The following is a 19,263-nucleotide window of genomic DNA, read 5'->3' on the forward strand; positions in this document are numbered from 1 at the left end:
ATAAAAGTAGTGTAAGGATTATTTAATAAAAGCTATTAAATATGCTAACTTAGCCTTACTAACTCGAGGCTTGTGATAAGAGTTAACTCTTAGCTATAAAATGAGCACTCTCCCTTACTTATTGACGTCATACAATACATATGCTAATACATGCACCTAATCAAAAATGTTTTAAATATGCTGTGAATAATTTTTGCGGTACTTTTTAAATTTACTTATTTATCTTAAAATATATTTATAAATGACCTATAAATACATGATGATCGTCGTCACATGTCACGCGTTTGTCGTTACAATCTTGTTAAGGTCCATCTTTGTTAAGTAATCTTACAAAAGTTAAAATAAAGTTAAGTAAAGTGTAAAAAAGAAGGCTTAATAATTTTAAATTAAAAACTTATTTAAATATTTGTTTGTTCTTTATTAGTTTTGTTTAATTAGCTCTGTAACTAAATAACTTAATTTAATCAGTTTATTACCGTTATGGTAAGATTAAATTGTAATGTCATTTTAGATTAAGTTTTTAACCCTTTTAGATTATTTTTACTTAGTATTGAAATGGTTGAGTGATGCTAGAGTTATAACAACAAAGAAGTATATCAATTTTTTCTTTCTCTCTTATTAAAAAGCATTAACAATGTCTGCTTTTTTTGTTTATTGTTGTATTGTCTACTTATTAAAGAGATAATAACTTATTAAAGAGATTTGTTCATAGAAAAAACTCTTCAATAGTCGGTAATATTTTTTCTTATAAATAAAATAACATCAGAGAGAATTTAGGAAGTTTTTTAAATGTTTTCTGGTTTCCCAAAAATATCTCCTTGGTTGACTTAAAATTTAAAAATACTTAAATATTTATAATAACACATGCATACATATATTTAAAACAACAAGAAATACAGTTTCTTTCAATACTAATAATTTTATTATTTCAGAAATTTTTGCTGAGTTATAGATACCAGCATTATCAGCTTATTAAATATTACATTAATTTTTACCGTATAGTTTTTTATTTTGTTTTTTTTTTGTTCTTTTAACATTTTAAAAATTTCTTTAATATTTCATAAAACCTTCAAGTTAAATATAATAATATAAACAATTACAAATGAAAGTTTTTAATATATAAAAAAAGAACGCGGAGACTCGTAGAAGACTGTAAGGTCTTTTCGTCGTGAACCGCGGTAAAATAACGTGTTACATATTTACACGTTTAATATTTGACGTAGTAAGTAAAAAAGTTTGTGCTTTGCGATAATAAAAGAATAACAAGACTTAAATAAAATAATAAAAAACACAAAAAATACAAAAAGTTTCATAAAGATAATATTGACAGATTATAAAATACCAATATAGGCTAGCAGATCGTAAATAATTGGATTACAAATCATGCAAACTTATATAAAATTGTTACTATGACGTCAGCGGTCGAATGGCTTCTTTTGCCTTTTAATTTAAAAAACGACATTCAAAACATAGTTTTGACATTTTGGCCTTCATCATGATTAATCGCGCCAAACTAGAGATAAGAAAAAACATGTATTTTGCGCGAAACGGCGGGATTAAACTTGATGAAAGCCAATGTCAAAACTGTGTTCTGGGCGCCATTTTTTGAATTTAAAAGTAAAAAAAGTCATTCAAGCGCTGATGTCAATAGTAACATTTTTATATAAACCATAACAGTTAAAAGTTATTGTAATATTTAATAAGCTGACGCTACTGGTATCTATACCCCGGCAAAAATTTCTGGAATGATAAAATTATTAGTATTGAGAGGAACCATATTTCTAGAATTTTTACATATATATATATATATATATATATATATATATATATATATATATATATATATATATATATATATATATATATATATATATATATATATATATATATATATATATAGTGAACTCCTAATAACTTGAACTTCCACAACTCGAAGTACTTTCAAGTTTCCCTTGAACCCTGTCTAACACTTTCGCACAATAATCACTCATAAACTCGGACCCCCGTTAGCTCGAACCATTTTATCTGTTCTCGTAGTTAATATTCTTCCGATAACTCAAACATTAGAAGAAAAGTTAAAACAAAATCTTTGTAATAGTTAAGTTTTTTTAATTAAATTAAACTTTTTTCCCTCAAACGCAGCCAAGTTTCACATCAAAATTTAAAGAAACTTATTTAAAACCCGACCTTGGATAGCAATGTAAACAACAGTAACAGTTTTGATATTAGTATAGTTTTTTTTTATTCTTTTTTTTTATAAATGAATAAAAAAAAAGAATAAAAAAAACATAAAATCAATTAAAAACATTTAATCATAAAATCAAAAATTACAAATTTAATTTTAATTTACAAAGTTAGGTTCGGTGTCACTCATATAGTTAAAAACTAGTCAATGGAGTGACACTTTAATAAAATAAGCAAATAAAATAAAAAAATATTAAGACAAGGAAGTAATAAAGTAAACTATATTAATAAAAGAAAGAAAAAAAGAAGTAATAGGAACAATAATATTAAAAAAAACTGGAATCACAACAAAAATATTAGGAAAAATGAGAATAAATGAGAGAATGACATTAGTTTAGAAGGATAGAGTCAGAGAAAAAAATGATCGAAGAATATAAAAAAGCAAAATAAAAGCAAACTTAAATAAAAATAAATCTATACATACACTACAACATACACTACAACATACGCTACAACATACACTACAACATACACTACAACATACACTACAACATACACTACAACATACACACTAAAAATTAAAGGTAGAAATTTTTAGTTAAGGTAGGATATGTGATATACCCTTAGTAAGGTATAATTTTCTACCTTATAAGGTAGAAAATTATACCTTTAAGTTAGAAAATTGTATGAGAAAAAAGTGTTTTTAATATAATTTTCTACCCTAAAAGGTAGAAAATTATACCTTACTAAGGGTATATCACATATCCTACCCTAAGGTAGGCATTTCTACCTTTTTTTTTTAGTGTGTACGCTACTACATACACTACAACATACGCTACAACATACACTACAACATACGCTACAACATACACTACAACATACACTACAACATACACTACAACATACACTACAACATACACTACAACATACACTACAACATACACTACAACATACACTACAACATACACTACAACATACACTACAACATACACTACAACATACACTACAACATACACTACAACATACGCTACAACATACACTACAACATACACTACAACATACGCTACAACATACACTACAACATACGCTACAACATACACTACAACATACACTACAACATACACTACAACACACACTACAACATACACTACTACATACACTACAACATACACTACAACATACGCTACTACATACACCACAACATACGCTACAACATACACTACAACATACACTACTACATACACTACAACATACACTACAACATACACTACAACATACACTACAACATACACTACAACATACACTACAACATACGCTACAACATACACTTCATATATTAAATTAACATACATACACTACTACATACAATATTAAAGCCTAAATTACGCATTACATCGATTAGTTAAACAAAAGTAAGTATCAAGATATAGAAAAAGCAGCAACAACTGACAGAGAAAAATGTTCTTTTTCTTTTCTTTCCATAAAATATTAAAAGTAGAAAAAATTTTAGTTCTTTTTTTATTATTTTCCATTTTTGAAAACTTTTTTCATTCAACTTTGTTAAACAAACACTTCCTCCAATTGCGATGTCATTGCAAAGATTTATACTATACGTTATGCTAACGGAATATTATAACAAAATTTGTTTACTGTGTTTACATTTTATAATGGGTATTGTCGCTGTAAAGAGAAAAATGAACACAAAATCATTGAAAGAAAATTTTTTTATTTTATTTTAGCATTGCAATATTGATTGCGATCTCAAATAAATTCAAAATATTGCAATATTGATTGCAATGTTTATTACAACTTTGAGTTTTGAGATTTTGAAAACGATTTTGTAGATTACGATCAAATATGATTACATTGACATAAAATATAATATTATGTTCTTGACATTGTTAACATAGAAGAAAAAAAATAAAATAAAAAGTAACATAGTGTTATTTTGTAACAATAAGGTTAAAATGACGCAGTAAAGTTTGAAGTTCACCGAACAAAAATTTTTTGTAAGCATTTTAATTTTTATTAATGAGGTTCCTATATATTAACTTTAAAATTATAAAACTATCAAAAAAAATAAGATTTTTACATTTTTGGATACAACTAATCACCATAGAATACATTTTAATGATAAATTTAAATGGGAATTCGGGGTATACTTCCCACACCGACGACAAAAAGCGTTTTATTTACAACCTCGCAATATTGTTTAATTGTTATTTTACACAGCTTTTTACAATTACAATTTAATATGCTTTCAACGTAAAAGGTGTTTTATCGTTAGTATAAACGGGGAAGAATTTTTTTTATTAACTTTGATTTTTTTTTTTTTAAAGTATTTGTTTCTTTAAAGGATTTTGTATCTTTGTTTTCATATTTCTGTTAGATGAAAGGCGAAACCACTAGTTCAAACACTTTTCCCCTTTAATTCATTTTTGTGATATTATATATTTTGTTAATCTCATGAAACACGCATAAGGTTAAAGAGAGATAACTTAAATACAGTTGTAACCTACTTGATATAATGACTCTTTTAATATAGATCTGCTATCAAAGGATGCAGGAAGAAAAGTCTGCTTTATTACAATTTCAATATTACTAATTTTTGTTATTAGAATTATATGTTTGAACAAAATCAAAGAATCAGATAAAAAGAACAAAAAAACTAATTTGATAGCAGAAATTTGGTCACAATTTTGAGCAACCATCTAAACATATTTTCTTTATTACAAAATAGGAAAAATTAGGAGAAAACAAGTATTTATTTGTTTTAAATGTTGTAATTAAAAAAAACAAAAATTGCCAAAAATTTTTAAAGTCTGAATTAAATTATGTGCTGGAATTTAAGATCTATTTTGCTGTACTTAATCACTCAAAGTAATAAATTTTTTTCATTTCTACATTTAAAAAATGAAAATAGTTTGAACTGAAATGAAAATATAATTGCGGCCACATGGAAAGATCTTACATACATTATTCCCAACTTAAGGTTAAAAATAGTAATAAATCCTTATAAACAACTTATACTTATGGGCACTAATTGCTTGACTATCAATTCATAATAAGAGAATCTAGTCGCGGAATCACAACAAGTTGCAACTAATATTTCTTGAAACATAACACGCTTACAGATTTGTATTAACGGTTGTGAACGCGTTTGCTTACACGTTTGTGAAACTGGTTATTGTTTTATATAAATTCTTACGATACCAAACTAGATAAAGGATAAAAACAGATTTCCAACAGTTGTTTTGTATTCTCTCAAAATTTATTCTGTTTGAATTATTTATTTTCATGACGTAGACGAAACTAATTTTAACCTTGATAATGTAAAAAAAAAATTTAGGAACAAAATTTGCTTTTCATTTTAATGTCTCCCCCGCTCAATCATCCCTATTGAATCTCCCCCGCTCAATCATCCCCATTGAATAAAATTGCTCTCTAAATAAATAAAATAGTGATTATCTTGATTTTATTAATTTTATATAAAATAAAGTTTTGCTATTTGTCTTCGTCGTTATACCACATTATAAAATAACATTTAATGGTATATTGTTTCAAGTTTGAAGTTGCAATTAATTATAACAAATTATGATTGTTTTTATAAAAATAGTTTGATAATATCGTATATAACTTTTTTTTGGTAGTTTTGGCCGAATGTTTTAAAATTTTTTAAATGTTTGTTGGCAACTTTTTTCATGTCTTACAAAAACCAAAAAGTTTTCATCATTTTAGCTTTTCGTTAAATTATCATGGAAATACTATATGCAATGTTTTAAATTGTGTACATTGTGTATATTGTATTTTGTATTAAATTGTATACATTGTGTATATTGTATTTTGTATGGGTGCAATATTGTATAATGTATGCATACATTTTTGTATATTATATGGATGCAATATTGTGTATTGTTTGTAATCAAATGGTTGATCAGCTTAATCTTTATTTATGGTTTTCCTTTTTTGGTTTTTAGTTTTTAATGTTATAACTTTTGATTATTAATTAATTATAACTTTTTTGTACTATAAATTTAATAATAATAAAAAATAATAAGTTAAATAAATTTAATAATCATTATTTTGTTTTGATATTTGAACTTAAATTTTAATGCTATACTTTTTTTTTACTTAAGTACAAATTCCACAGAAAAGCAGACTAATTAGAACGTCAACTTTATGATTAAGAAAACTTGTTTATCCTAAATATATTTATTCTAACTTTGATGTAATTAAATCTAATTCTAATGTAATTAAATCTAATTCTAATGTAATTAAAACTAATTCGTAAATGTTCTTTTTTATATATATATTGAATGAAAAAATTGAAATATAAAATGCTTTTATTATTTGTTTTCTTTTTTAGAAAAAATCTTTGAAATTTTTATATTTAAATTCTGTGAAAATGGTTTCTATGGTTTCATATACCCTTGTTTTTACTGCTTTTATAAGTGTATCAGGTTTGTGCTTTTCAATAATAAATTTGTCTAAAATACTTAAAGAAGAGTCCAGTTTTTTTTAACTTATGCTTTTTTTTTTTTTATTATTATTTTTTCAATTTTTCTAAATCATTGTTGGAGTTATTTTATTTTTTAAATATTTTCTATTTTTATATTCTTTTTTCTTAAATGAGGTGTACGCAATTTAGTTTGCCATTTAGAAGACGATAGTCGTTTCGAAAGTCTTTCTTCAATTAAAATCTGCTCTCAAAATTTTTTAAGTTTTTCATAAATTGAGCTTGGTTACGACATAAATGAGAACTTTGAATACCGAGTTTTTGTTTTATCAGGATAACTGTTATTGAAAATTTTTGATCGCAAGTTATAACTTCAAGAAAATTTTGCCAAAAAATATAAGAATCTCACATAAATTAAGTTTTAAAATTTCATATCTTTATCACATAAGCGTGCTTACTCATTCATTGGCAAGATTATCAATTTACTGGTAAAATTATTTATTTATAGAATTGCTCATTCATTGGCAAAGTTATCTTTTGTAAATAAATTATGAATTGATACATAAATGATTTTGCCAGCTTTGTAAATTAGATTTTTTTTTTTTTTGCGTGTAGGGTAGACCGGGGCTAAATGCAACACGTTTTATAAAATTATGTTCGTTTCCTTTAACTTTGATTTGTTTTTAAAAAAAAATTTGAAGTAATTTTATACAATTGGGTGGCCAAAAATAGTTTTGAAGAATGTAAAAACTTTTATTTAATTTTTTTATCTTTATGTCATTCAAACTAACAATTTATTAAGTTAATTAGTTCAAACACCTGAACGGCGCTGCGTTTTGACCAAATTTTAAGAGTTTTTTATAAAAGTAAAAATTTCGAATTTTTTTTTTTTTTTAAATATAGTTAAACTTAATGGAGGAAAAAATTTTAAGGTTTGTTGGGCCCTAAATACTGTATTTTTAGGGGACAACTCCGAACAACTAGCCGCGCCACTGATTATATTATTTATTATTAATTATATTGTTTCGTTGGAGCAGTTAACTTGTAAAGATAACCTATTACCCTCACAGATCTAATTAGTAAACTGTGTAGTAGGTCATAAATACCTAAGAGGACACTAATACTTCTACAAAAGGTTGCAAACTTGTTTTAATTTTTAAAAAGAGAACATTTAAAAAGCTTACTTCAAAGTAATAATTTTTCACAATTTTTACTTTTAATATTGCTATATTTATTTCACACGTCAATGTTTTCACCATTACAAATAATCTTTATTAGTAGCTTCTAAATCGTTCATTATTTCATCTTCTAAGTTAATAATTTCTGTTGGTTCCGATAATTCTAAGTTTGAGGAGTCTAGTTCTGTCAGTTATTGACTCCTTATTGACTACTTCTAAAATTAAAAAACTCTTCGTTCGTCTAGATTCTAAGGAGATAATACTAATAAGAGGATCGGATGATCTCATTGCACGGTTAAAGACGTCTTTAAAATTTGCTTGTCTTGAACATTTACGAGCTTGTAGTTCACGATGTCGTCTGTAATATTTGTTGCGGCATTCAGATGCTTCCTCGGCTAAAACTCCCAAGGGAACTGGTGAGTTTATCATCATTTCTGCTCCATGTGAAAGAACTTCGTGAACTGTTGACGGCATTTTATACCAACCATACAGATCTAAATATCGACGGTATACTGTTTTACAGTATAGCTCAAATAACTCTGGATTCAATGTTTGCTGACAAAATATTGCAATTAAGATATTTTCGAACGTTTTAATAATTGTCTTATTAATCCCTAACATTTTGCTTATTTCTTTTGGGTCAAAGAACTCGTTTCTGCAAACATTTCTGATGGTTTTCCTGCTCCACTAACTGCGGGAAAATCAACTCGGAGATGCTTCTTTTGAACATTAATTGCTGGATAAATTTCAACAAGAAATTTATCCAGAAATTAATGTTTAAAAGTTTAACAAGCCATTGTAGTTGGTGTAGCTCCGCAAATACATCAGCACTGCATTGACAATGTGTTATAATTTCTAAAACCTTTCCATCAATCATGTACAAAATAAAATTGAAATCAATAATAACAAACTTTCCATTAACCAATTCAATATTCACTGAATGCAAATCCAAAAATTAGTTTTCTATTTGACGTTTTTTTCCTAAAACGACTACGGCAGTTTCTTTGATGAAATGAAGTTCAATTGGCCAACAAAATCTTACACTAAGAGGCATTAAGTTGGTCCACGAAAAGTCGTTTTTTGAATTTGACTCGCTAATCCTCAAAGGTGTTGTTACAACTGCAAACATGCCTTAATCTTGACTGTCAACAGAATCGGAAAACGCTTTGTTGTACAAAGTCTGCTCAGTAGATTCATCCATACCCCAACTGTTTAAAAACAACATATTTTCACTTAGTTTGTTACTGATATCAAAATAATCCATTATTTCTTTTTGCCTCATTTCTACAATTCTTTCAGCGGTATGATTCATAAGTGCTTGTAAATCTACTTTGACTCCTAAATCATTGACTTTAGGATAATCACTTATACTGTGGACTGCACAACTTAAAACTTAACTTAATAACTAATTTCTTAAAAATTAAACTTTTGGTACAAGGCGATTCAATTTACTTTTGTGAATTTAATGCAACTTACAACTTTAATCAATATATATAAAAATTGAACTTGAATAATTCTAATTTTTTTTAGCTTTTTGTGTTTAAATAAGATTTTTTTTACCTCCCATTATTTTAGTTTGTTCACAAACCTTTAAGTTTTCGGTAAATCAAAAAAAACTTTGAAAACGAAAGTCAGATTTTTCTATCGGAAAAAAATGTCTTTTTAACTTCAGTTTTTATTTTGTTACTTTTTTTTTGAGCTGACGTCTTCGACGTGTTATCCTTGTAGTTACATAATGTAAAAATATTAGGAAACAGTAACTTTAAAAAAAATCCTTTAAATACTCTGTTGCAACTTACTCTCGTTGCAACTACCCCCGGTTTTCCCTTTATTTTAGTAATTCCAATATGGGTAATTTTTAATTTAATATGGTCATTTATTTTAATGGGTGTTTATAATTCAATTTGGATAATTATAATTTTATTATAACTAAAGCTTTTTCTTGAACTAAAATCAAGTGATGAGCCAGATTACATCACAATATTGCAGATAATGTTGCAGATGGTGTTTTTGCTTCGTCTGATACTATTCAATTAATTATCAAAAGAGCGTGAAAATGATTTTTTTTTTTTAATCATCATAATTAACCGCTAACTAGTAATTACAGCGTTACTAGTAATTACAAATCTATGATTACGTTACTAGTAATTACAAAATCAAATGACCTGGGTAGTTATATGTTAGATAATTAGTATTCACTTCTGTTTTATTATTAACTCTTTTTTTTTTTTTTAGGTGTGAGTCTTGCACCGTTATATCAGGTACAGTAAGAAACAACTTTTTAATGCGTAATTTTATCGTCTTGAGAGTAAAATTAATAAGATAGGAAGTTATTTGTATTTCTAAAGGTTCATGAATGATAATGAAAAAAGAAAATTTTTTATTTATGGAGGCTATATTTAAAAAAATTAAATTTTTGAATTGAATAGAAATTTTGACATTTTGCAGCGTGGCCACATTGCAGTGTGTGTGGCACTTTTAAACGCAACTTTATTTATAATTAACTTTCATGAAAAAAAATTACAAGTTTTTTAAATAGAAAAGAATAAGTTTTAAAATTTGAATTTTGTTTATTTTGCGTTTTATTTTTTATTTTTTAGGATTCAAGTTCACAAGCGATATTTTTAAAACAAAACAAAGACGTAGCAACAGCTTTTGACGAGTTTGTAGAAGTTTTATATAAAACTTTCATAAACAATCAAAAAAGAAATGAAAAAGGGACAAAAAGTAAACAAAAAATTCCTATGGTAGGAAGAAAAGATGAAAACAATACAAAAAAAATTTATAATAGCGTCGAAACTAACAAGTTTGATTTGTTTTCTGATTTCAATGAACAGCTTCCTAAAAATATTGAATATGAAAGAACTTACACAAACTTAGAAAAAAAAGTACAAAAAGATAAGAGACTGCTATCGTTATTAAACGAAATATTAAATCCTCGAACTACAACAATTGGACGTAATGCTCGACTTCAAAACTAACCGAATAGAGATTCCAAAATGAAGAGTTTCCAAAATGAAGAAAGTAGAGATTTCAAAAATGAAGAAAAAAAAAATAGTTTCCAAAATTTACTAAATGGCAATAATCCGATGAAGATATTAGACAAAAATCTCAAGTTATATAAATACGTATATCAAAAATAAGAAAATTTTAAAGATGTCACTTTACTTAACAAAAGATATCTTTTTTAACAAATTATTTTGAACACTTTATTGCAAGCTATTTATTTCAATGAAGTTAAAAAAATAATAACTTGAAGATTACAAAATAGGAACAGGCGAAAATTAAAAGCAAAACATGTTTAAATATAAAGCATGTCCATGGCTATCGGACATGCTTTTATTTATTTTATTTAAATTTTTATTGGAAAATTATTGATTAGTTACGTTAAATAAGAAAAAGTCTAGTACAGGGGTACTAGTACATGAAAACAAAATTCCCTGTATGGAATTTTGTTTTCATGTTTATTTGAGCAGCCGTGGCGCAGTGGTTAGAGTTCTGGCTCAGAACCCAGAGGTTCGAGAGGTCCTAGGTTCGACGCCAGCTCTAGCCCAACAAGCGACATTGTTACGGAAGGAGGCGTGAACTTTCTGTTAAATACTCTCCCGCGGTGCTCTGTGATAAGACCTTAAGGACTTTTGGGAGCACCTAAAATAACTACACAAAAAAAAAACATGATTAGAAGAGTGATGTTCTTTGTCTTCTAGACAAGATTCAAAAATCCATTGTTTATGAGATTGAACCTGTTCTATTGCAATTTTACAATTGTAAGATTGAATATCTTTGTACAAATTTGTAAAAAAAAGAGAAAGAGATATTGCATCTCTTTCTCTTTTCTACAAATACTGTCATGGTTGTTGCTCAAAGAAGCTATTATCTCTAGTTATATCGAAGCTTATTCTCATTTAAATCGACATTTAGCAAATTTGCATCATTTTACTGTATGTGGCTTCTAATTAGGCTTCAAAAACTTTTATTAGTCTATTTTTTACCCCCGTACTTTAATGCTTTGGAACTCTCTCTCCTTTTTATGTTTTACTGACTCATACTACCTACAACTTTTCAATTCTTCTATTAATCGTTTCCATGCTCTTTAACACCATTCTTTGTTTTCTCGCAATCCCCAACTCAATAGTGGTTGCTTGCAGCTTTGTTAGGAGGGAATTAAAACAAAAAATTAAAAAAGTAAACAAAAAAACTTGGTATTTTAGAAAATAAAGTTTAGGAATCGTTTTGTAAAATATGGGAAACAAAATTTAGTATTATTAAAATAATAAAAATAACATAAAAGAACTGGTTTGAAAAAAAAAAGATATAATCTTAAAAGCACATTTCATTGATGGTTTATAGTTTTTATAGTTTATAGTACTTTTTTAATAGTATTTTATAGTTTATTGTTTTTGTTGTTTAATTAGATTTAAAGTTTTTTCAATGTTAGTTTGATAAAAGAGCATTTAAAAGCAAACAAGCAGAAAAAAATAAAAGTAAATCAGTTTCGTTAAAAAATATAAAATTAATAATTATTAAAAATAATAATTAATTATAAAATTAAATTATACTAATAACATACTGTAGTTAATAAAGTAATTAACGCTGATTATTGTTTTCTAATTTAAAAAAAGCTTTTTAGAAAAAATTTAATTTATTTGTATTTACTAAAAGTTGTTGCCTAGGTTTTGTTTTGAATTAGTTATTTAATTGGTTAATTTAAGGAGCAATGAATAACAGGAACATTTTTTTAAAACAAGATTTAATAACTGCTTAGCTTTGTACATTATACAAACGTTTTTTAATATTTTATCTCCAACTACACCTGCGTTGTCTCTCCTTTTTAAAAAAATTGTATTTAGAACCACACCTAAAAACAATATTGATCGCTCTCTTTCCGATTACCTCCTTAATAATATGTCATGTTTTTTTTCAAGTCATTTTTCTGTTTCATTAATGTTCAGAATAATGTTTCTTAGAGCGTTTTAAAACTGATTCAAATATCCGTTTATGAGCTTTATAATTGCATTTATTTTTGAAAAGTTTTTTAAGGTAATTAAAAAAAGAACTCTGAAAATTATTCTTCTTTTTAAGGAAACTTTTTATATAAACGCCGGTTTTTTTTTAAAGATTTAAAAATACCCCTTGCGATTCATGGGTTTAAAAGTGTTTTCGTTTTGATTAATTTATTATCTTCTGGAAATTTCTTGTTATAGAGGTTGAGAAATTCAATTAAAAAGAGGATTTATTTTTTGATTATATTTTTAATGTGATTTTCAAGTACTTTAAAGCTTCCTTAGGATGGTCTGTGTGAAACAAGGATACGATGTTTATGAAGATTTATTAATAACTTCAATGTATAAAGATTTATAACTATTAATGAAAATATATTTGGTTTAACTTTAAATAATATTGAATATTTTGTGTACACAACCCCACCTTCCCCCCGCTTTCCTTATTAGATGTTCTAACTTGATGAGTTACTTTAAAATAAGGTTATTGAAAATAAGAATTGTTTTCAATGTTAACATTATGACACCATTTCATGGTGACACCTAAAATCTAATGTCAATTTTATGTAAAAATTGTTTCAACGACTCAAAATAAAGCTCATAAAACCGCTTTGAAAAAATAAATAAAAATCTTATTCTAAACTGAGTTCTTCCGCTAAACAGAATCGCGAAATATGTTTTTGGAAAAGCTATCCAAACATTGTTTCCGAGATTTACATTTCGATTTATCAGTTTAATCAATAAAAATTAAAAAGGGGTAAATTACACACAAATTTTTATTTTGTCATAAATTTTTTTTTTAATAGATCAATAGATGCAAAAACTGGCACAATTGCTAACTGGCTGAAGTGTGAATTGACATAATTAAAAATTGGCATAAGTGCACTAAAAGAATTTATTAACATCGGCATAAGTGCGAAATGCCAATTTACACTTATGTTAAAACTTGAAATTTTATTTGGCGCACTTATGCCAATTCACATTTATGCCAGTTCGCACTTATGCCAGTTTTTGCAATGCTTCGCACTTAGGGGCTGTTCAAATAATACGTGAATACTTTTTTTGTCGTTTTTCTAACACCCCCCTCCCCTATGTGACATTTTGTGGCATTTTGAAGAACCTCCCCCCCCCCCCCACCCCACCCTGTGTGACGTGACAAAAAAAAAATTTTTTAAGTTTATATTTTAATTGTAATAGTTTATTTTTATAAAAAAATACAATTGATGAATATCTGTCTAAAACCTAAATTTGTTCCCAAATCGGACTTTGACCTTCAAGTATTTGAGTTCCATGTTCTTCAATAATTTTTGAAGGCCAGTTGAGGTCAGAGGTATCAACATCATCTTGATCATACCACTCATTTGTTTCTTTGTCCGAATTTAAAAAGACGCACATGAGTTCAGATAGACGTTGAGCAACTAAGCGTTGAGGTCTAACTTTTTGAATTTCATTTGAATATCCCATACTTGAGCAAACTGTTTTGTGTTGTTTCATTGATTTGATAGTTGCAAAATATAAACTGCAATTGGTACAAACTCTTTTTGGTAAGGAATTTTGAATGCTTGGACATGAGTAGTCGTATAGCAATCCATTGGGATACTTTTTTGTAACTGTCGGCAAAATTGTTTTGCAAAGTGATAAGTTTAAAAAGAGAGATGCAAAGTTGTTCTTTGTATTATTGCATTCAAGACCATCTTCTCCTTGGAACAAAGAAATTGGTGGTGGAAGAAAACCAGTTGGAATAAGATGAAACAGTGAGCTGCGACGATGATCACAGCATTTTTGATCATTTCATTTTACAATTTGAAGGAAGTATTGACTTTCTCTGACATGTTTAGCATCCTACTCTGCTCCAAAATGTTTTAACTGAACACATTTTTCACTGTTTGGTTTTATGTACTCTGCTTTAGTTTCAAATCCATCAATGACTGTGCTAGACCAAATTTGTGCAAGAACTTCACCTGCTTTGGCAAAGTTTGCCTTCTCCATAACTTTGTCTGTTGTTTCTCCTCTTGAATTAAGATGGCTTCCAAAATGGAAGCCATCTTAATTCAAGAGGAATCAAATGGAAGTATAATTCCTGCTAGGTCATGGCTTAGCGGAGCCATTCTTCTCTCAACCCTGTTAAAGGCACTTCTTCCAGGAGCATTAGAGGCCACAAACATTGCATCAAGATCATGTTCTTTGAAATAAGCCTTGGCACAATGAATTGTTTTTTCATATCTTGGATTTTCATCTGGCCCACCATCAACAGTTATAATCATGATTGGTTTGCTAACTCCATCTTCAGTAAATAAGCTGCTTTTAAATGCAGGAAGATGGTTTATTCTGTTCATGTCTTCTAAGTGACTAAGTGCTGTTGATGAATCATGTTTTGCACTTCTGATTGCTATGTATGTTGGGCCAGAGTATGTGACTGCTTGTTTTTCCATGCAATCCTTTTTAATTTCTATGGCTGCAATTACTGAAGGAATAAGTTTGTGTTGAGAGACAATTACAAAATCATGATCAGCTAAAGTTACCTTGTACTCAATATGCATCATCATTGGTGCTTGTTTGCTTGCAGCTGTCAATCCAATTGGCACCCTAGCTTTATCATCCTGGGAGTGAAACGTCACTTCTTTAGGATCCAAGACTGCCGCAAGTTCTTCAAGGGCACTAATAGATGATTTGGCAAATTTTGTGTCTGCATGATATTTATGCTCAGAATTTTGTGCTCTTATTAACCGGACAGGTGCAGTTTAAACATGTCTTTTTCCTTCTGTGCTCAATGATCTGCTTGGAAGTAATCTTAAGTAAATTCCTGATCTCGAGAGATTGTAACCATGATTTTTCAATTCTTCAACCAAGTCATTTAATGTTTTTACAGTTCGAACCATTTCAGTTCTTCTCCTATCATCAGAAGCAGACCCTTTCATGGCAGTATCTACAATTGCTTTTATTAAACTGTCCTGATCACAGGCTAGCGATCGACCTTTTGATACTGAATTTTTAATTCCACGCAACTTTTTTCTAATATCTGGATCTAATGCTTATAATGCTTTTTTTCTTTTTAGTCTGGTTGCTGTTTGGCGTTCAGCGGCTTTTGACGAAGTACAAGATCTCAGTTTTTTTCTACCTAAAGTTTTTGCTTTTGCCCTAGTATTTGGTAGTCTTCTTGTGACAACAAGTTGCAATTTCTTTTTTCAGTGAGATATGCAATATCTTTTTGTAAAATAAAAATTTCATTTTTTAACTGATCTTGTTTCGGGGCTTGTTTTGTTACAACTTTTGAGAAATTGGAATTTTCTTTATCACACTCTTCACTTGTTGCAATTGATGGGGTCGCATCAGTCACGCCATCAAAAGTGATTTTAGATTCAACCGCACGCTTTTTTGGTGTATTCGGTACTTGGTTCGGTAATTTTGTCCAGTAAGATAAAATACCAACTTTATTTCGGAGTTCAATTTGTTTTAGCTCTTTTAACTTTTTTTCAACTTCTACATCTAATTTGGATAATGTTTTGCTCTTTGTTTTAATCTCAGACCAGATTTTATTTGTTTCTTCTTGAGACTTTTGCTTTGGTTTGTTTGCAAATGCTTTCAAATATCCTTCATAAATAGATTTGTAAAGTTTTTCTTTTTCACTTGACATTTTTAATCTATAACAACATCAACAACAAGAAATTAATTTTCCTTACAACCATTACGTTAAATAAGTATATAGTAAAGATATTATTAATAATAACATTATTAATAGTACAACTATTTAATAGTAGTACTAAAATTTTATATCATAGTAACTAAATAACTTAACATATAATAAAAATGATAACGTAACTAAAGTAGTTCGACAAATTCATTAGAGTGACACAAAACATTAAAAGTAATAATAACAATAACATTAAAAATTAAAGTATTGTAAAACTAAAACATTTATAGATCAGATGACGACCAAGAATAATATTTATGTTTAAAGATCAAATTTTAAACAACTATTAATACTAAAATTTTTAGTATATTTATACAAATATTCGTTAAAAAATAAAATTAGATTTTTAACGGTAACATAAATTGCTTTTAAATAATCGCCCACTATCTGGTTTTTCTTTGTTTGTAGAATCAAAATTTCTTTTTATGTCTGCAATTACCACAAGTAACTTAAAAAAAAGCTAATTTAATTTTTTTATTTTCATTTGTTATGACGCCGTTAAACAATAAATGCTAGCTTGTGAAGTTGCATAGCATTTTTCTTGAAAATTTTCGTATTGTATATAATTATCTCGGAGTTCGCAATTTTAAAAAATTACGCAGTGATAAAAAATTTTATTTAAAAAGTTATTTATCACGTCACACTGTAGCAAACCACCCCCTCCCCCATGTGATATTTTGTGACACTTTCCAATACCCCCCCCCCCCCCCCCCCCTAAGACTGTCACGTATTATTTGAACAGCCCCTTATGCCAGTTTGCACTTATATTTATATATTTTTTATATATATATATATTTATATTTATTTATTTATTTTTGTCAAGCAACTATTTACAATTAAAGATGATTTTCGACATATAAAATATTTAAAAATGTTAAATACAAAATCCACTTTATCATATATAGTAGTTTCAAAACTGGAGAACCTAAAGAAGATAAAATCTTATCATCAGTAACCTTTGATAATAAAAAAGACAGTAAAAATTTATTGTTAGAAAAAATCAAGTAAGGAATCTTGATTGACAATTAGTTAAATTATGTTCTTTTTGAATTTTTGAGAGGTATTGGCTTCTCTTAGTTTACAACTCATGCTTGTAAAATGGTTCCATAGCATTGGGCCACGATAGGAAATGGCAAAGCTCGTAAGTTTTGATATAGGGAAAGGATTTTTATAATTTCCGGTTAATCGAGTGTTGTATCGGTTTGATATTTTAGGAAAAATATTTTCGAAAACCTTTGGAATTTTTTTAAACTGATGTTGGAACATAAATTGTGTGATTTTGAATACATTTATTTCAAGTGCCCTCATACTTCTTAGAAGAGGTTTAGCGTTTGTGAAGCGATTTTGAAAATAAATAATGCGTGCTGCATGATTTTGTTGTTTGAGGAGACATTTGAGTTTATTCCATTCCATTCCAAACACTGTTAAAACTAAGTTTTCCTTATTCCATTCTAAACTTTCGTTTAGAATGGAATAAGGAAAACTTAGTTTTAACAGTGTTTAAAGATAGGCTGTTCGCGTTAAGCCAGATTGATATTTGTTCTAGTTCATTGTTTGCAACTTGAAATAGAGAAATAATGTTATTGTGAGTATGAAATAAAGTGCTGTCATCTGCAAACATGATGGTAGACATAGTATTTGATGCTTTATATAGATCGTTGACGTATATTAGAAATAGTAGAGGACCTAAGATGGAGCCCTGTGGAACCCCACATAATATTTTAAGTTTGTTTGTCTGAAAACCGTCATTTAGAGATATCAACTGTTTTCTATCAGTTAAGTAACTGGTAAACGATTTATGGTATGTTTGGCATATTCCATAATATTTTATTTTATCTAGTAAAGTTTGATGGTTAACGGTATCGAACGCTTTTGACAAATCTAGAAATATATCTAAAGTGAAATTGTTATGAGAAGATGCTCCACTGATAACTTCAACTAGTTGCATAAGTGCATGCTCCGTAGAGTAATTTGATCGAAAACCATATTGGTTACAATAAAGAAGATTGTTTTCGTTCGAAAAGGCAAATAGCCTATTATACATGATACGCTCGAGGATTTTAGAAAAAACTGGTAACACTGAAATAGGTCGATAATTTGAAACCAGACTTTCATCTCCTGTTTTAAAAATGGGTGTAATAATTGCAATTTTAAGTTTATCTGGAAAAACACCTGTATTGAGCGATTTGTCAAAAACATCTAATAAAACATCTTTAATAAATCCATAGCAATCTTTGATTATGCTTGCTGAAATAAAATCATAACCTGTTGCTTTATTAGCATTGAGTTTTTTCATCGAATCCTCAAGTTCTTTACTAGTGAGTTTTTTAAATTCTAAGTTTTTATCAGGCTTCGATAGATAGTTCGAAAAATGAACAGGAGTGTGTTTACTTTTACTGGCTAAGTTTGGACCTATGTTTACGAAAAACTCATTAAATTTTGTTGCTACCGATTTACCATCAGAGATCTGAGTGTCGTCAACGGTAATCACGCTTGGTAAGACTTTATTGTGAATTTTTTGTTTACCGAGAATCTCTTTAATTGTATCCCATGTTTTTTTCCCGTTACCTTTTAGGCTCAATAGCTTGTTTTTGAAATATGTAGTTCGGGCTATTTTTTTGGTTCTTTCATATAGACGTTTGTGGTTTAAGTAATTATGCTTGTCGCGATCTTTCTTTGATTTAATAAAACGTATATATAGCTTTTGTTTTCGCTTCGAACACTTTAAAAGGTTTTTTGAGAACCAACCCAGCA

At 27.9% G+C, this 19,263-nt stretch overlaps 1 protein-coding gene across 1 annotated transcript; it reads left to right on the top strand.

The window, feature by feature from the left end:
* The first annotated feature begins 4,018 nt into the window (after positions 1 to 4,018).
* LOC136075444 (uncharacterized) lies at positions 4,019 to 11,193 on the top strand. The gene is made up of 4 exons (XM_065788669.1): positions 4,019 to 4,193; positions 6,551 to 6,644; positions 10,054 to 10,079; positions 10,419 to 11,193. The coding sequence occupies exons 2-4, from the start codon at positions 6,590 to 6,592 to the stop codon at positions 10,797 to 10,799; spliced, it is 462 nt and encodes a 153-aa protein (XP_065644741.1). The 5' UTR covers positions 4,019 to 4,193; positions 6,551 to 6,589; the 3' UTR covers positions 10,800 to 11,193.
* The last annotated feature ends 8,070 nt before the right edge of the window (positions 11,194 to 19,263 follow it).

The sequence above is a fragment of the Hydra vulgaris genome, chromosome 01, assembly GCF_038396675.1.
Source record: "Hydra vulgaris chromosome 01, alternate assembly HydraT2T_AEP".
Classification (NCBI taxonomy): domain Eukaryota; kingdom Metazoa; phylum Cnidaria; class Hydrozoa; order Anthoathecata; family Hydridae; genus Hydra; species Hydra vulgaris.